Below are 19,572 nucleotides of genomic sequence, written 5' to 3' on the forward strand. Positions count from 1 at the left end.
CAGTTAAACAGACTAGAGCCAGGCTGCCTTAGAATCCCAGCTTCACAACTTACCAGCTACGTGGCCTTAGACCAGTCACTGTGTGTGTGTGTGTTTTTCCATTTCTAAATGGGGATGATAACAATACCCCACCCCCACTCCCCACCCAGGTAAGTGAGGCCCGTTTAAACCCAAGGTCCTCTCTCTCTCTTTCCCTCCCTGGTTCCCTCCTGTCCTCCTGGAACTCATCCTATGTGACTGCCTTCGGAGAATACAATCCAACACAGATCCTTTTAGAAAAGCAGGTTTATTGGTCGGGCTGCTCACCAGGACACAGCAACACGAGAGGCTCCCCAGAGCCCACAGGAAACTCTATCTGCCCACAACTCAGGCCCCTTCAGCCCATCAGCACCAAGGGACCTCGTCCCACAATCCCCATCCTCCCTCAGCCAACGTGTCTCCAACCATCCAGAAGAAAGAAGGGAACCAACAGGAAAAAAAAAAAAAAAAAAAGCAAAGCTTTGTATTGTAAAAAAGATGTGTCCCCAGGCTCCCTCCCTCCACCCCTTAAAAACAATTTGCTGCAATTCTATAATGCAGAGCAGAGAAGATAAAGCACAGGAGGTAGGGGGCGAACGAGGGAGCCTTCAGCCCTCCTCTTCCGACTGTGAGTTGGGGGTGAGGGGGGTCTGTCCTTGCTTCTGACAAGCCACCGTTACTGGGGAGGAACAGGGGGACTAAAGTGTCCTGAGGAGAACCTGATCAGAAGTCAGGCTTTTGGACTGGAAGCAGCACCCCTCTCAACCCAAAGAGTCAGGAGAGGAACCCACAAGGAAGTCCTGGCAAGTTCTGCAGCTTTATTATAACTAGCTCTAGGGAAGGATCTTGAGAAGAAGCTGCCAGGAGTGGGCCAAGTCTGGGCTGCTCTACACACAGGAATTCTATACTCTCCTCCCCTCCCCTCCAGCTCTCAGCTTGGTGGCCTGGCCTTTAGCACCTCGTTCTTTTCCCCATCCGTCTCCCTCCTACCTTGCAGCTCTCCGCAGCCTGGTGCTGCCCTCTTCTGGGACCCTAATTTTCTAGGCTTTGAGAAACGGGCTGCCCCTGGAGCACCATACCCAGTGGAGGCATGGGGTGGGGCTTACCTCTCTCTTCTTTGGATCGCGGATTTCTCACATTGCCCTCCCTTCTTATCCTGAAAATGGTCCTGCTGTCCTCGGAGAACCCCAGTAAGATGGGATTCTTGTGCTGTGTTTCTCACGCTGCTAATGGACATTCTCCTTTCACCCGTTTCCACCTTCTACTATTTCCTGTTCTCTTTCAAAGCCAGAGCCACGTGCTCCTGGGTGCAGATGCATAAACAGTAAGTGCCCCCCGCCCCCGCTCCCCAAGGGCTCTGCCTGGCTCCAGCCTTCCTTATTGGCACCTTTTGCAGATACAGCCTGTGCTAGACCGTCCTCCTGGGTCACGGCTCACTCTGCCCTCTCTCCCCCGACACTGCCCCAGATGCTCCCCAAAGCTGCTTTCACATCCTTCCAGTATGGGGTCTCCCATGTGAGCAAGGGGCCTCTTCAAGATTCACTCTTCCCTTTCACGGTAATTTTGGCTTTGAAGCCGCCAGGGATCAGGATGAGAAAGAAGAGCTCAGTGAGCAGGAATGACAGCAGCTGGGTGTGAGTGTTACGGAGAAGTGCGGGGAAGGCAGCCTGCCCAAGGGGGGCCCAATCATGGAAACGACAGCAAGTTCCTCTAGAATCCCCGACTTGGATCCCCAGGACGTGCATCACCGCCCTCTGCATTTCCACCCAGCATATGCCTAAACTGGGGCTGTCCATGGGGCAGGCTGCCTCCCCCTCCCGTCTTAACAGCCGTAAGACTCGGAGGGGTGCTACTTGAGGGGAGGTGTTCTCAATTTAGAAATATCCCAGCCCGTTTGGGGCAGAGAGAGAATGCGAAAGAGAAAGTTCGGAGAGAGAAAGGAATCGGGGGCGGGGGCGGGGAGAGGCGGGGCGGCGCGGCCTCCCGGGCACAGCCCCGCGCCCCGCTCAGTCGCTGTCGCTCTTGTCCACCAGCACGGCGTCCGACTCCTCGGTGATCTCCAGCAGCGTGTGCACGTCGGGGCTGCTCCCGCGCAGCAGGTTGGCCGCCTCGCCGCGCTCCGCGCCGCCCTCCTCTTCGTCGGCGCCTACCTCCACCATCTCGGTGGCCTTCAGCACCTCTACCTCGCCCTCGCGGATCTTCTTGACGTGGAAGGTAAATGGCGGCACCCTGTAGACCGCCGTCTTGGAGCGCGCGTAGACCACGTGATCGGGCGTGAAGGACTTCCGCAGCTTGTCTCGCGAGGTCTTGAGCTTCTCCCGCCGTTCGGCGGGGACGAGGCGCGTGCCCAGCTTGTTCATGCGCTTCTCCAGAGTGTGCCGCGTCTTCTCCAGGTTCTCCTTGGTCTTGAGGCGGGTCCTCTCCAGGTTCTCGCGGGTGCGCACCTTGGTCTTCTCCATCTTCTCCTTGGAGAAGGCCTTCTTGAAGTCGTCCACGCGCCGCAGGCCGCTGCGCTTGATGCGCTCGGCGCGCGACTCCTCGATGACCTCCTCCACCTCCACCGCCTCGTCCGAGGACAGCTCGAGCACCGCCGCGTCGTCCTCGGGCCGCTCGCCCTCGGCCAGCTCGTCGCCTTCCTTCTCGGGCAGCGCCTCCGACTCTTTCAGCGACTTGCCGATGCTCACTTTGGCCGGCAGTTTCACTTCATCCTAAAGGGAGATCAGAGCGAACAGATGAGGGGGCAGAGCCGGAGAACTGGGCGGGGACTTGGGGGGACGCCGGGCGAACCCGGGGCTGGGCGGTGGCACCCGTGATCCTGTGGAGTGCGTGGTACCCGTGAAATCGGCCTGGACTTGCTCGCCGTTGTATCCCCAGCGCCTGGCACAGAGCTGGACACCTCGTGGGCGCTCAAGAAATATGTATTGAATGAATAGTAACTATACAGACAGGGCGAGGAGGGAACCGAGCTTCGGATCGGAGTCTGGCCTATGTTTTCGCACTTCAGTTAAGTATCTCTGCGGCCCTCCAACCGTCTCCTTGAGCCCTGCGACTGCCCATTTTAAACCAGTCCTTACCCTTTGCGTCCCAGGGACCACAACTTAACTTTGGAAATGGGCAGAGCGCCCTCTGGTGCACTGAGCCCCACACTGCCCAAGCCAGGCCCAAAACCAAAGGGCAGAGTCGGTTTAGGTTGAGGGGTGCGGGTAGGGGGACGAGCTCACAGTCAATCTCAGGCGGCCCCCAAGTAGGGTAACTTGAAGGCAAGTTTACCATAAAGGGAGTGCGTGTCCCAGACTTCGTATCATTTCAGAAGAACCAGTATTAGGGAAGCAGAGCTGTGGCCCTATCTCCCTCCCCCGCCTCATACTGTTTGGCTCCACCAGTGGACATTCTCCACCCTCATGAAGAAATTGAGGAAAGAGGAGGAAGCTGGCTGGGAGCCAAGGACATGTTTTCTTCCCAACCTGGACGTTTCTTCTGGTTCTGACGTCCCTGCCTTGGAATGGAAGGGAGAGATTGCTTTTCCATTCTTGCTTTTTTCCCCCCAAACAGGAGCTCAAGGGACCAGGAGTAGGAGGGCAAGAGATCCTGGAGCTCAGAGCCAGTTCTTCCCTCTTGCCCTGGGAACACCTAGCACCAGCACTGCTTTCCATTCCGGGAAGATTTTCCAAGATCCTGACTCTGGACCAACATTTCAGAATCTCAGGATCACCTCTCACCAGAAGGTAGGGGAGATTGAGCACAGACAGGAAAAGGGGACATAACCCAGAATGTAAACAGGCTCTCCTCTTTGGCCCAGACTCTCTTTAGGGACTTCCTACAAAGGAATGATAGGCAGTACTTTTTCTAAAGGGTTTTCTAAAGATTGTTTCGCAGAATTGTAAGAAAACCCCATCTGAGAAAAATGAGGCAACACGAGCTGACCCGTCCCATGAACACACACACACACACGCACGCACATACACGTATACGTTGACTGCTTGGTATCTCTGTACCACCTGCTACAGAAATTCCTTCCCCAGCCCCCAACCTCTTTCCTCTTCCCTCCCATCCACATCCCCACAGAGTTTCCTGGTTTACATTGAAAACTAGGAACACCTCCTCCCAACTTCCTTCCCTCCCTGTCAATATTATTAGCAGGGACAAAGAGGGAATGCTGTCTCTACCTCTTCTCCCAAACTGGGCACCGGCTCTGCTGGGCACCAAGCCACCTCAACCTCTCGTTACTCAACTACATCTCCCAGCAGGCAAGGTGACCAGGGCTCAGGGCATGCTGGGACTTGTAGTCTCCACCTGCCACAGCTGGCTGGGTACTATCATGGGCATCCTGTGGCAGTCCGTCCATCCTCTGTTTCTTATCACTCATGGAGGCATTGAAGGGGTGTTTTCCTTGCTCTGAGTGTAGGAGGGTCCCAATCTCTCTTAGCAGTCCCTCTGATTCCCAGTTGTACCCTTTGGGTCTCCCTTTTGCAATCACTTCTCCCTGCCTGCTACCCGAGTGCTCTCTCTTACACACCATGTTAGGACTCTCTATCATCTAAACTCCCGGCTACTTCTTCATCCATCTCCACCCAGAATTTACCGGCAGCCCTAGTATCAAAAAATGTCAGCTCTGATCTCTCCTTCACAGCCTCCTAGTCTAAAAACCCACCCACGCTCCCCGACGTTTGAAGGAGAATGCCTCGTTTCACTAAGCTCAGACTATGTGGATGAATTAAGGGAAGGATTAAGCTTGATGGGTGGGAAGTAGTCAGGAAACAGTCCCTGCTGCTGGAAAACAGATCCACATTGTCTCCCTGCCCCACACCAGCACCCCTGATTCTCCCCTCTGCTCCACTCCAACCCATAAAGGCTGAGCTGGCTGGTTTTCCTGGCCTCTGGCTTCCTAGATAAAGGTCTTTGCCAGCTGAGTTTGAACGTGAACAAGGCTGGGGAGAGAGTTCCAGACTTCTTGTAGCCAATCGTGTCTTCCTAGTGCCTGATGAAAGGTCTCAAATACAACATCAGGGAGCAATCCCAGTGAGGGGAGGTTTATTCCTGGATCTGGGGTTGTCTCCCCCCAGTCCACAAAGGTACTTGGAAGCCATTCATTGTAGGCTTCCTCCAGAGTGATGGCTTACACCAGAGGAGCTGCCTTCTTGGTGGAAGGTCAGGGGATAGGGGAAGAAACTGTTTGACCTAAGTCCCGGATAATATCCAGTGGATTGGCGCTGGAGAGGATATACCACCATGACTTTAGCTTTTTGCCTCCATTAATGGATTTTGTCTTTTCTCCCCGTTTCCAAGCCAGGTTTTCCCTATGACTCACAGCTTTGGAGTGCTGTCTTGGGCCCACCCAGTTGGCCTGTTGCTACAACAACCAGCAACACAATCCCAAAACACCTCCCCCAACCCTGGGCACAGAGGCTGGGCACCCCTGTGCCACCCCTATTTCCCTGGCAGAGCTCCTAAGCTAAAGGAGGGGCCTCAGGGTGGCAAGGAGAGAGAGCTCTGTTTGTTCTGTTTCTACATTTTTATTAAACAAAACCACCAGTCCCAACAGGCTTAGTTTCCAGAGTTACCTTTAATGACCAGGTCTGAACAAAAGCATGCACAGCTTCCCCTGCCCCCCACCAAGCACACACAGCTCCCCAACCCAGGAAAGTGCCAGTCCAGGACGAATTTTAGAGGAGCCCCAGGATGGCTTCCAGCCCCTTCCTCTCCACTCCCTAACCCTGCTATATGAACTTAAGATCCTCTGACTTAGGAAGATTTTTATATTATTATAATTTAATTGAGCACCTACTATTTGCCTGGTCCTTGGCCAGGCACTTCACATTTGTCAGGGAGAAGGGACAGGTGTCATATGGCTCTGGGTAGAGCCTCTCTTGACTTAGTTCTGTACCCAGCCACTGCCTGTGAATGGCCAGAGAAGACATTGCAGAGGTCATTCAGAGACCCAGGATCTGGATCTGCTCAGAGACCATGTTAGAGGAAGGTGCAGATGGGGAGAGGTGAAAGAGAGGGCAGTCTTAAAAACTCAGGACCTCCACTTTAGGTTGCCAGGACAAGGGGGTGAAAGACACTAAAGGTAGAAGGGTCCTTCTTTTCTGCTATAGCATGATTCTCAACAGGGGGCATGTTGCCCCCAAGTGGGTGGAAATTGGTTCTTGCGGGGGAGGGCACAAATCTTAGATATTGCAATAGTTTGTGGGGCTCCAAAGAGTCCTGATATATAGTATATCTGTAGTGTTAAAATTTCATGGGAAATAGATAAGTAATGAGAACCTGTTGTATAAAATAAATAAAGTAAAAGAAAATTCAAATAAAAAAAAATTTCATGGGGGAGAGGACAATTAGGGGAAAAAAATGTCTAAAAGGACTCCTTAGGAGAATGCTATTAAACAAACAAACAAAAAGGTTGAGAAACACTGTGCCATAGGGAGGCCAGAGCCAATGAAAATGTGCCCCCTTCTGGCCTCCTGATTGGCAGCTTTTGGGTGCCCCACCCAAGGCAGGATCTGGCAAACATAAGGGATCGCTTTGCAAAACACTTGCTAAAAAAAACTGGAAAAAAATAAGCGTCAGTGTTTTCCCGAACTGTAGAGAGCGGCTAGAGAGGGCACAGAACAGACCCCAGGCCTGGGCTTCATGAGGGCCCTCTCCAAAGAGGCTTTGAGCCAAACTGGTCTGTCCCTGAGGAGGAGGCAGAGGGGGAGGGGAGGGGAGGGGGCATCAGAAGTGTGGGCAGTTGCAGGCTATCTCATGCAGGCAGCCGTGGGTGCAGCTCAGGTGTGGTGTCTGGAGCATCGACCGTTAAGACAGAAACCAAGACGTAGGGGATGGCCCTTCCCATCACCTCCCACCCCATTGCCTGAACTCCCCATAATGAGAGAGTGTTTTCACAATACCCATCACCCAGTCACAAGGGGCAGTGGCTTGGAAGAGACCAGCCACCCTGGACTGGCCACTGCTAAGCAGTGAGCTGGGGGTGGACTGGGTGTGTGACACCCCATGCCCACGGCCCCATGTGACCCAGGAGACCCTAAGTACCCCCACCGGCTGTTGGCTCCTCTGGGGTGGGCAGAGGCCCAGGCTCTGGGTAATAGGGCAGGGTCCTAGGTGTCTGGTCAAAGGGTGGGAGCTCAGGCACTGTCTCAGGCTTCAGGTCAAAAGGCTCAGTCTCAGGCAGAAGGTCAAAAGGCACGATCTTGGATGTGGCCAGGTCTGAGGGTACATTCAGCTTCTTCTTGGGCTAAGATGAGGAAAAGGGGTTTAAGTGGCGCTTGGGATGGGTGTGGACAGAGTTGGGGGAAGGAAGCCTTGGTTGGCATGCAGAGTTGGGGCTGGTGAGTAGAGGGGAGGGGAGCACACAAGGATTAGGATGGAAAGACACCACAGTTTAAATGCTTCAACAAGAGGGCCCCAGGGCCGAAAGGGGAGGGACAAACCCAGGCCCATGAATTAATAACCACAGTTTAATCAGAACCACCTCCCTGCCTCCCTCTAGAATCTTCCCCAGTCCCATCCTTGGCCTCCTACCTTCTACCCCGACCCTGCTGTGGTCGTGGGATGATGCTGTTGGAGGTTGCAGTGATGGGGGAAAGAAGCTGCTGGGGGCGGGGAAGGAGTTTTCTAAGAGGCCACTTGCTAGACTCCAACTGGGGAGTCTCCAAGGAGTAAAAGAGAAGGCAAACAACTTCACTGTCTTGAGTCAGATGCTGCTGATCCCAGTTATTCCCCAGGGCAGGGTGGGCGCGGGTGCCGCCCCGGATAAGGAGAGGGAGAGGCATGGACGAGGGACATCCTGGCTATTTCCCTTTGGCCACATCCCCACCTCCTGCCTCCCTTGCCACCCATCCCCCCCACCCACTTATGGGCCATCAGACACCCAGATGCACAGAGAAATCAGGATCAAAAACAAAGCTATTGATATTTTGGGGAATTCCCTGGCAGTCCAGTGATTAGGGCTCTGCACTTCCATTGCAGGGGGCATGGGTTCGATCCCTGGTTGGGGAATTAAGATCCTGCATGCTGCGCGGTACGGCCAAAAAAAACCCCCCCAAACCAAGCTATTTTTACAACCAGTGGGCCTATGTCCTGAGGCACCCAGCAGCAGCTCCCAACTCTCCCTCCTGAGTGGCTGAGGTGCCACTCTTGCTTTGGACAATCAGGAGAAGTCAGGGGAGAGGGATATTTAGGGGCACTACCAGACTCCAGCGACAACAGTGTTGAGTAAGGCGTGCAGCCACAAATACCCAAAGAAGCAGGTGCCTACCTTCCCTGTGGGATACAGGGAGAAGGCGTGAGTGGCAGGGAGGCTGAGGAGAAAGGAGCCAATGTGGTCCTCTCTTAGCCAGGGGACACCCCTGCTGGCCAGGGAGCTCCACTCCTTATACCCAGCACCCCTCTCCTCCACTGCCATTGGTGACCACACATTGCCTCTGCTTCAGCACCATGAGGCTGAGCAGCTAATGACCACCACCCGTAGCCACTCAGCTCACACTGCACGTGCGCGCGCACGCACGCACGCACGCACACACAGCAGCCCCGGTGCCAGGACTGTGCAACTATCTCCCTCAGAGAATGAAGGAGCCAGAACTAGCTTAGGGCTAGCCTCCTCCCTGATTTCTTCTGCACAGCCCGGGAACAGAAGGGGGAGGCCGGGAGCAGAAAGTGTAGCAGAAGAAGGGGTACACCTGGGCTCTTGCCCCAGCTTTGACCCCCAATCACTTGAATGACAGTAGGCAAGTGACTTCCCCTCTCTGGGCCTCAGCTTCCTCCACTACAAAATAAAAGAGCTGAAGTTGATTATCTCCAAGGCATCTTCCAGCTCAAAAAGTCTACAGTGACAGAATGATGAAATATTCACAATGGTATGGTTCAAAATAATAGCACAAACCACCACTCATCTCTGCAGTTGGTTGCCTAGCAACAATATTCCCTTTCCCTATCAGTTGCGCACTCTGTGCTATCTCCTCCCTTTTTGATTTTGACCTTTACAATAGTCAGACTTTACTTGCTTTAAAAAAAAAAATCAGAGAGAAGAATATGATTTCCTTTGGTCTTAGGAATACGTCTAAGAATATGCTCCCGTGCTCCCTGCTTTGGATCCAGTGACCAGGAAAAACAAACCAAAGCTAGCTCTTTGGAGGAAGGGTATGGTAAACACTCTCTCCATTAGGCCACCGGGGTACGGGGTGAGAGGGACCAGAGCCCCAAGTTGGGAAGAATTTTGGACAAAAGTGTGGGGTTCTTCTGGAACCAGATAGCCCTGATTTGCTTTGAGTCCAGGAAGGAGCTATAGGTTGGGTTAGGATTTGAGGAGGAGAAGCCAGCAGGCCCTCATTCCAGTCCTGGTATCCTCCCCTTTAATGCCCATGAGCCACCTAAGCCCTTAAATGCTTCCTGGTCCTGTCCTCAAGCACTTGGAGCAGGTCTGATGGGTCCATGGGTAGGACCCATGCCTCATCAAAACTACTTCGGAAAATGTTTAGCCTCCCTTTCTGGATTCTAGAAGAACTCTAACAATATCCAAATTAGTCGTCGTCTGGGAGAATTGGCTTCTTAATGACCACAGCTCCTCCTATTGCATGGTGCCCACAGTCGGCCTGATCTTCCCAGCGGTTCTCAGTCCACTACCCCTAGCTACTAGTAGAATTCACTTCTCTCATTCACTAGCTGTTGCCTAATGAGGTGTCACCTGACAGGATGGGATGCCAACTGCTAGTTTTTGTTTGGGAGACAGGAAGGGAAATGCCAAAGAAGGACAGTAATGACTCAGAAGTGGGTTCAAGGTGAGGGCCCTGATATCCTGTGATGGGAAGGGCTGAATTTCGTGTGTGTCTGTGTCTGTGTAGGGAGGTGTCAAATGCAAACATAACCCGTGAAATCATTATGTCTAGCAGTTCCCTGAATCTGGGTGGGGTCACACAAGGGATTCCCTCCTTTATTCCCCAGGAAGAAGGTGTGGGAGGCCAGGTGGCTTGATCCCACAGCTGAGGCCTTCCCACCCTTTCATGCTCCCTCCACCTTACCCCTCCTTGCCACATCACCACCTCCCACATCTGCAGTGGGGAATACCATACCACTTCCCCTGCTCCCACACTGGAAAACTCACATCATCCCAGGAGGCCTTTTTCCAAATCTCTCTGCCTGGCCACCCAAACATCCTACCCCCTCAGCCTGAGTTTATCGTAAATGTTGCTGCCCCCAATCTTCCCTATTAGGTCTGCCAAGGCCCAGAGCTATTTTTACCTCATTCTCTTCCCGGGCCTGCAGATCTCAGGGAGGAGCAGCCTCCAACTTCCTCCAGAAGCTGAGTACTCCACCCCCTCGCCCCCACCTGGAACATCTGCTCTGCAACTCAGGGAAGATTCCCTGTTGCTGGAATCTTTTCCTTACCTCTGAGCTCCTCTGTGGGTCGGGACCACTTTAGGTATTAGTTATTTCTCCTGTGGTTTGGGGGCTCAGGGTCCCCAGCTTGAGCTATTCCTTCTCCCTCAACTCTCTGTCCCCCACTGACCTTGATGCAGTCAAAGCCACCCTGTGATTAGACACCCTCCCCACGGCACATACACAATATACAGACACACAGTCCGTGCCAACTGCCGAGAGGCAGTAACAGAGACACGCCATTGGCCTCTGCACAGAAGTCTCTCTCCATACCTGTCCTCTCAGAATCTCCATCTTTGACATAAGGAGGTTTACCTCCAGGCTGAGAATTTTCCCAGGTTCTGCGGTCTGGGACATTTCAAGTGAGAAGGGTCACCCATCCAAGCCCTACATGGCTCCTCTCTACCACACCAGGCTCTGGAGAAAAGACAGAGCTGGCTTGCTGCCCCACACCCCTGCCCTGTTCTCCTTGCTTTGATGTACCCCAGCACTAGGCAGTTCTCTTTAAAAGTCACACACCACACACACACACACACACACACACACACACACCCCATCCTACTTCCTCGGAGCAGTTAAATTAAGTAGAAACAATTCTGGGCAAATATTTTCTATCAGATAGTGCTATATGGGGGAAGCAAACTGCGTAAAGGCCAAGTACCTCTCAGGAGGAGTCCCTGGGCGCTGGTGGGTTGGGGGAGCGCCACTTCAGCCTCTGTCCCACCACCACCTCCTCAGATAAGTGTCAGCTCACGTATGTCTACTGCCCCCAAACTTGTCCCAGTCTGCATTTCTCTTAGCTCCACCACACTGACCAAGCCAAGGACCTCACCACATCCCTGATGGTCACTCAGAACCCAGCGTACCAGGGCCTCTGGGCAGTCAGTGAAACCACAGCTTCCTGACAGAAGTCCTCTCCCTGGGGGGATGTGGGAAATCTGGCCTTCTTTTCTTTCCATTCCCTTCGGTAGGGGCAGGAAGGGGAAGAGGGGACATAGACTAACCCTTCCACCCCCACGATCTCACCTCCTTGGGTGGGAACATCAACCAGGCCCGCGGGAAGCAGAGAGGAGGCAAGGCTGGGCACATTCCCACGCCATCAAAGATCACAGAGCGCTCGGCTCAGACCCACCCCTAATGGGATTGGAGAGGCAGAGTGGAGAGGAATAGCAATGCCGAGATTCCCAGGTTTACATGGGGTTAGGATACAAAAACTCCATTTTCATCCAGGCGGGAGGAATGGGGAGAGGTGCAAAGGAAGCAACAAGCTGTCTGGGCGGAGCCTGGGGCGCGCCAGCCTCCAGCCGCCTGTCCTCCAGCTCCTCGGCCGCCCCCGCAGGCATGCGGGGTGACTCACCGCGCCCAGATCGCGGGGCCCCGGGTGTGGGGAGCTGTCCCCTCCCCTCCACCAGACCCTCTAGCACTCCTCAGGCCGCGGGCCACCCTCCCGCCGGCTGCTTCCAACAGACTGAGGGTACACGCACGCCGCGGGCTAGGGTGTCCACAAGGGCCGAAAGTGCCGCGAGGCGGGAGCAGATCGCAGCGAGGGGGCGGCGTGGGCGGCCTAGGCTGATGCGGGGTCCGCGGGGGCGTGCTGGCAGTCGCGTCCCTCGCCTGGCGCAGCCCCCGCGGTGCGTGCCTGAGCCCTGAATCACCCGCTATATCGGGCGGGCAGCGCCGGAGGCCCCAAACACGGGCCGCGCCGCCAGTGTCCGTTTACAGGGGGCCCCAACGGCCGCCAGGCACCGCGGCTCTCCCCAAAACTTCCTCCAAGTAGGAAGACTTTTGACAGAGCCGTGTCGGGAGCGATCTGCGAGGGGCAGTGTCCCCGAGTCCAGCCCCCTAACTCGGTTCCGCTACGCGTTTGACACCAGAGGGAGGGGCTGGGTGAGGGAGCGCAGGATGCAGAGCGCGCCCCTCTGCGCTCCAGGAGCCCGCCGCCCATCCCACTCCACCCCAGGAACGCTCGCTGGAAGGAGGGCGGGTCCCCCGAGCCGGGCCAGGCTGGCGGGAGAGCCGCGCCTCGGGTAGGTCCCCCCACCCCAAGCCCCGGGCGGGGGACGGCGGGCCTCTGGGCGGGGTCCGCCCGCCAGCTCACCTGGTAGATCATGACTTTAAAGTTGCGGCGCCGCAGCAGCTCGGCCTCGTTGACCTCCAGCTTCTTGATCTGGCCGGCCTGGCGTTCCAGGCTGCCGCGCACGGTCTTCACGTTGACGCTGACCTTGCGCACCTTCTCTAGCAACTTGCTCACGGTGTTGCTGGTGGTAGCGTGTGCCTTGCCCAGCTTGCTTAACTCCCCCTGTATGCTCTGCACGGCGCCCTCCATCTCCGCTTGCCGCTCCTCCAGCTGGGCTTGGGTCAGCTGGATCTGGTCGACGGCGCCAATGATTTTGTCCAGAAGGCTCAGTACCATCACGCCGTTCACCTGGTCGGATTTGATCAGCTCCTCAGAGCCGGCCCCCGACGGCTCCTCCGCCGCCGGAGCCCCCATGGTGGAGGACCCCTGGTCCCCGGCGTCGGGGTACCCGGGAAGCGGCTGCTCGATGATGTGGAGCTGGGTGTCCTCCATGGCTGCCCGGAGCCGTGCGGGGCCGGCCGGGTGGATCTGGAGCTGAAGCGGGAGACCCGGAGAAGAGGAAGAGCGGGAGGGGGCAGAGCGAGAGAGAGCGGATAGCGGAGGAAATTCGAGCCGCGTCCGTGCGCACCGGGATGGCGGCCAGAACTGTGGGGCGGGGGATCGGTGAGTTGCCCGGCTCCCAGGCCAAATCCCGGAGTCTCGTCCCCCATTGGTTGGCTCGGCCCCAGAAAGGGAGGGACCGGGGCAGAAGGGGAGACCGATGCTAGGGAAGGGGGGGCGACCCAGGGGGACCCAAGAGCCGAGCGCCCCACCCTTCCCAGGATGGTTGGAATAGTTGGAGCGGGAGACTAGGGCCTCCGCTGTTAGCGGAGGCGGCGGGAGCGGGACTGGGGCGGAGGAATGTGAGCTGCGGTAGGAAAACAGGTCCTAGAGTGTTGCTCTACTATTCCCTCTCGCTCTTTTCGCTCACCGGCTAACACACCTCCCCCCTTTTTAAGTTCTAGATTAGGTCGTCAGGTGGGACAGGATATCCTGAAGTTACGTGCAAAATATTGTAGTATTTGCCTGTGTCCAGTTTTTGAGAGGGAAAGGACCCATGGCTTCCACAATCTTTTCGAAGGGGCCTCTAACTACCCATCCCACAAAGTTACCCACCACTGTTCTAAAAGGTTGGGGGTCGTTTGTGGAAGGGAAGGGAGAACTTAAGTTAGAGTCACAGCGGTGGTAAGGGGCCACCAAGCTCCTCTAGGTTCCTCTTAGAATTATTCTAACAGAGGAAGATTAAGATGGGCAATAAAGTAAAAACTAAAGCTTTTTACTCACTAAAAATCACCTTTCCCTGTGTTTCCGCCTGCCCCAGAGCCCTGGCTGACACTCACCTCAGAGAGCAGGATTGGGAGTCATCCATCTCTCTGGAGCCCAGAGACTCGCACTCAGCAATCTGAGATATCAAAGGCCACCTGCTCACTTGACGGACCAGAAACGGAGGGCAGGTGACTTACCAGGAGGTTACCAGCAGGTTAGCGTTGGCTTGGCACTCAAACCAGGTGTCAGGACTCCTCTCTTGCACTTTCCACCTTAGCAGGCTGTATCTTTCACTGGGTCAGGGAGGAGCAGACGCTCACCCGAATGTGCCGCCAACCTGTTGGCCTAAGCCTTAACTACAAACATATTTTCAACCATGATGGGTACCGAGGAGCAGGCAGTTCTGAGCAGGATCAAGAAAGGCCCTTAGCTCAGAAGTCCGGGGGAGAGAGAGTGCCAATTCTCCCCCATTTTGCTCTCTCCCACAGCACTGGAGCAGTGAGTTCCCTGAAGTAGCACCAGCCCCCTTTCCCCCAGAAAAGCTGCAAACCTTTTCCCTGGTTAGGAAACCAACCTTGGGTTTCCCCAGCTGGGTAGATGATGGTCTTGGCAAAAGGTCAGTTCTAGTCTGGCATGCGTCATCATTAGGCAGAGTGAAAAACTGCTTGGTGGGGACCCTGGGCCCTATTAATCCAGTCAGAGAAGCCACCAACCCAGAAAGGTGCTGAAGAGCTCACTGCCTGGGATAGCGTGGGATCATCCGGAATAGTCCCAACAGCTATTGAACAAAATATTTCCCCTGACACTTCAATAGCTGTTTCCACAGAAACAGGTGGCTTTCGTATCTGAGATTCAAATAGAATGAACTGGTGTATAAATCACATGTATTTATATACTAGAACTGACAGATTGCCAATTTATTTTAGAATTTGAGAGAAAATGTGTTTTAGCAGTTTAAGTTCCTTCCACTGAGGATTGAAAAGACTTCTAGAGAGGAAGAAGAGTGACCGTAGAGAACCTTACTGGACCTTCATAAGGTTCTTTTTAAAATTGATTAGATTATTTTCATAGGTGACACGTAAGGTACAAATTGCAAATAGCACACAAAGAAATATAGTGAAAAGAAGTTTTCTTTCTATCCCTGCCTGCAGCAAACTAATTTCTGGCCAAGGAGACAACAGTTGTTATATTTTCTTGTGGAATCTTCTATAGAAAGTCTCTGCACACCATATATATATATATATATATATATATATATATATGTATATGTATATATATCAGCACTTTGCTTTCTGTCAGTTACTAATATATCTTGGTGATTGTTCCATATCAGTGCATGCAGAGCTGCCTTGTTTTCCAATGTAGGGATGAATTGATACTATACTTATTTAACCAGTTCTCTATCAGTGGACATATACACATTACAATTTAAACCTCACTTGGTGGGGGAGGGGTCCTGAAGTTTTAGTGGTTGATTTGTTTTTGTGGTTGCATGCTTGCTAAAAGGAATCAAGTCCATGCCATCTGATTTTCCCATCAGGAAAGTATTTCTATTCTTCAAAAAGGAATGTCCGTATTTGTGGAGTCTCTGACTCATTTGATGCCTCTTTAACAGAGAAGAATTTCGCAGAAAGAGCCCTACCCTCCCTGTTTGCCTATGTCCAAGAGAAGTATTTGCACCAGACAAAGTTTCTCTCCTGTTCCTCTTCTTACTAAATGCCAGCTAAATCCGACAGGGGGCGTGCTGAGCCTTGGTGCACCAGCTTTATCAACACCGACACCCAGAACTGGAGCCAAACAATCCTTCCCAGAGGACTCCACTCCATTTCAGTGAAAATAAGCAGTTTCTCTTCATTTGGAATTGTGTTCAGCATGCCGTAGCTTGTATTCAGGGTTGATGCTTTGCATTTTCCATTGCTCACTCTATCTGCTGAAAGGCACAGTGTTCCACTGTGTGCTTTCAGCTGGTGAGGCAGGGTCTGTAAAAGGGACAGAGAGATGGAAACAAACAACCCTTTGGCCCAGAAAAAGAACACCAGGATGCAACCCTGTCAGCAGCTGGAATCTCACAGCTCTCTATCGTGTTCCTCTATCCATCCATTTGTTCAGCAAAGTGTGACTATTTACCAGGAGCCAGCTACTGGGCTGGGGACTTCAATAAAGCCCAGTCCCTCCTGTTGAGAAGCTCATAGCGTAGCATGAGGAGACAGATGCACAAATAGTTTCTGATACAAAGGGGAAGGTGCTCTGGGAAGGTTCCCACTACTTCCTGGGAGAATAGGGAAGGGTTCACAGGGTACAGCCTTCCTCCCCACCCCACCCCCTACCCTTCCTGCAGTGACGTGAGGCGTGAAAGTACAGGCCGGGTGGGTGGGAGAGCAGCCAGGCATTCTCATCTCTTATCGAGGTTCTGCCTTAAATCTTACCAGCTTACACTGAGGGAGCCCACAACAAGGTGTGAGGGGTGCAGCGTGCAGTATATTCCATTCAGTTTGGGGTCGTGCTGGAAGAGACCCTAGGGAGACAGTGTGTTTTGTTAACAATAAATGCTTGGGATGAATGATGTGTTGTCACATCAGAGAAGCCATCCCGAATGGAAAACCAGTCTTCAGCAGCTGGCTTACAGCTGCCAAAGACAGCAGAGATGTTTTTCTCCCCAGATTTATAAGCACTATTCTTGCTTCTCTGACATATAGGAAAAGTGCCTATAATATTTATATATTTCTCTTCCTCAAAAATCCCTTCCTTTCTTCTCCTTCAAACATTAATATATAGGGTAGCTTTCCTGAACCAGAAAGCAATGAGAATTATTTATTAAGTGCTAATTTATGCATAGCATGGTGCTTGAAAACATTCAAAGAACACAGGGAATTTGCTGCAGGGTGAGAATTTTCGTCTCAGGGAAGCAGTGAGTCTGGCTGATAAACAGAAAAGTCACGAAAATAAGGGAATGGAAATGCCATCAAATCTCTTTTCCTCCTCTGCCTTCAGCATGCACTGGTCTCTTATCCTAAAAATAAAAAACAAACATAAACCAAAACTACAGTCTTAATTGGTTTTACCTTCCTGCCTTCCCAAGGCTGGGTCCGTCCATTTTCTCCTGTTCAGATTCATTGTTTTCTAGAACTGCTGCTACATATCCCTTACCCTCAATTCAGTCCTTAAATTTCTGCAGTTAAGCCAAAAAGGTGGCTTCCTTTCTACTAAAAGAGCACTTAAAAATCACCAATAAACTCCACATTCTACCAATTATCTCTCCTTTTCTAACGTTACTTGAACTCTCCACAGGATTTAGCACTGCTGACCAGTTTATTCTTGAGACTCTCCCTCTTGGCCTTTGTGAGGTTGTATTATTTTTATTTACAGTATTTCTCATCCCGCTTGCTAACATTTTTTTTTCTTTCTTTCATAGTCTTAAAAAAACCCAGCTTTTGAAACCACTCAAAAAATAAAAATAAAAACGACAACCACTAGCTTTACTGACATACAGCTCACATACCATACAATTCACCTATGTAAAGTGTACAGTTCAATGGTTTTTAGTACGAAGAGGTGGCAATCATAATCGATTTTAGAACAGTTTCATAACCCCCCAAATAAACAACCTGTCAAATAAAGAACAAATCCAGAGTTAGTAAAGAGAGACTTTATTAGAAAGGATTATTGCAGGGGAAGAAAGGGACTATGGCAGTCAGGGGAGGGGGTCTAATATAATAAAGAGAATGCTGTGACCATAAGATCTGCAGGTGTCTCAAGGGGTAGGCAAAAAAGGGTTTTCTTTTATAGAGAGGAGTAAACAAGGCTAGAAAGAACGAGGATCAGGGAATGGGATGAAAGGGTGGCATGATGAGAGAGCAGAGCAGAGAACGCTTTTCTCTGAAGCCAGCCTATCCTCAGGATGGGTTGTGTGTTGGCTCAGGCTAAGAGTGGGCCAAAGGTCAGGGGCCTGGAAGGAGATAAGTTTAAGCAAAGTTTTGATAATAAGCATTTTGTTCCGAGTGATCCGTGGGGACAAGCAGTGTTTATCAGTACACAATGGTTGCATAAAATCCTATTGTATAGTTATGCTACATGTCTGTATGGACAGTTGGATTGTTTCCTTTTTTTTTTTTTTGGCTCTTATGAAAAAGTCTATGAACATTCATGCTATTTTCTTTTCTATTTTTATTCATAATGCTATTTTCTTTCTTTTAAATTTTATTTATTTTTTTGGCTGCGTTGGGTCTTCATTGCTGCGTTCAGTCTTTCTCTAGTTGCGGCGAGTATGGACTACTCTTCGTTGCGGTGCACAGGCTTCTCATTGCAGTGGCTTCTCTTGCTGCAGAGCATGGGCTGTAGGCATGTGGGCTTCAGTAGTTGTGGCATGAGGGCTCAGTAGTTGTGGCTCACGGGCTTAGTCGCTCCACGGCATATGCGATCTTCCCGGACCAGGGATCAAACCGTGTCCCCTGCATTGGCAGGTGGATTCTTCTCTTTTTATTCTTTTTAAATTTTATTTATTTATTTTTGGCTTTGTTGGGTCTTCGTTGCTGCGTGTGGGCCCTCTCTAGTTGCAGAGAGTGGGGACTACTCTTTGTTGCGGTATGCAGGCTTCTCATTGTGGTGGTGTCTCTTGTTGCAGAGCATGGCCTCTAGGTGCGCGGGCTTCAGTAGTTGTGGCTCACGGGCTTTAGAGCGCAGGCTCAGTAGTTGTAGTGCATAGGCTTAGCTGCTCCGCGGCATGTGGGATCTTCCCGGACCAGGGCTCGAACCCGTGTCCCCTGCATTGACAGGCAGATTCCTAACCACTGCGCCACCAGCGAAGCCCATGTCATTTCCATTTCTTTGTCTCTAATCTCTTCCCTCCAATTCACCCGGCATGCACAGCGCTGCCTATTAATCTCCCTAAAAAGTTACTTTGATTGTTGTCTTCCCTCTGCAAAAAAAAAAAAAAGCCTTATGGGGAATTCCCTGGCAGTCCAGTGGTTAGGAGTTGGACCTTTCACTGCTGGGGCCAGGTTCAATCCCTGGCCGGGAACTAAGAACCCGCAAGCCCTGTGGCATGGCAAAAAACCAATCACCTTCTGTGGCTCCACTCAGTATAGTGGAGATTTATTCGTTTTTGGCTGCCGGATTTTGTACGATTTAATACAAGTTGATTATTATTGTTAATTCGTTCTATTCCTTTACATTAACTTCCTGCTATTCCAGTTTGCCTGATAGACCCTATTCCAAAGACATGCCATGAGCAACATCCCCTCAGACATCTCTTGCATTAGTATTTCTTTCTGTGTCTGTTTGCTCTCTTCAACTAAATTCTTATAGGCTTGGACTTTTCTGAAATCTATACAGCACCTATCACATTTTGTTATATTCAGAAGGCACTCAGTTTAGAATTATGGCTTGAAATCAGTGAATTATGGAATGTTGGCTCAGTAAGGGATCTCAGTAGTACAATGTTCTTTCAGGATCGTGAATTACCTTAGGGATCATCTGATTAAATGTTTTTCAGATGAGGAAACTAAGGCCTGAAGGGGTGGGGTACATAAATGGAAACTTGCTTCAATGTGAATCATTTTAGAAAATGAATTAGTAGAGTTTAAATTATGGAATAGTACACAATTTTGAAAAGAAATTCAACTTTATTATTTCCTGCTGTGTATAATTACTCTGATCGCAGAAGTTTTCCTAGTAGAGATTATGCTTAACCCTTCTATGATAAACAAATAGATGGAATTTGAAATTAGAACTATCTATTTGCGTAACAGCAATACTTAGCACAAATCCTTCTATAAAAAAGTTTTTTTTTTAATTTTTAT

General features: G+C 51.6%; 2 protein-coding genes across 2 annotated transcripts in view; one reads left to right on the forward strand and one right to left on the reverse strand.

Moving 5' to 3' along the window:
* Positions 1-267: 267 nt before the first annotated feature.
* On the reverse strand, positions 268-12,961 carry CAVIN1 (caveolae associated protein 1). The gene is made up of 2 exons (XM_033847242.2): positions 12,491-12,961; positions 268-2,726 (listed from the first exon to the last, which is right to left on the reverse strand). Exons 1-2 carry the CDS (start codon positions 12,959-12,961, stop codon positions 2,025-2,027), a joined length of 1,173 nt encoding a protein of 390 aa, XP_033703133.1. The 3' UTR covers positions 268-2,024.
* A 34-nt stretch (positions 12,962-12,995) lies between these two features.
* The window catches only part of ATP6V0A1 (ATPase H+ transporting V0 subunit a1), an 85,589-nt gene continuing 79,012 nt past the window's right edge, over positions 12,996-19,572 (forward strand). The window contains exons 1-2 of the mRNA XM_033847234.2: positions 12,996-13,132; positions 13,830-13,988. The gene's annotated coding sequence lies outside the window, so the exon portion shown is untranslated. The remainder of the gene's footprint in view (positions 13,133-13,829; positions 13,989-19,572) is intronic.

Source organism: Tursiops truncatus, chromosome 20 (assembly GCF_011762595.2).
Source record: "Tursiops truncatus isolate mTurTru1 chromosome 20, mTurTru1.mat.Y, whole genome shotgun sequence".
Taxonomy (NCBI): Eukaryota; Metazoa; Chordata; class Mammalia; order Artiodactyla; family Delphinidae; genus Tursiops; species Tursiops truncatus.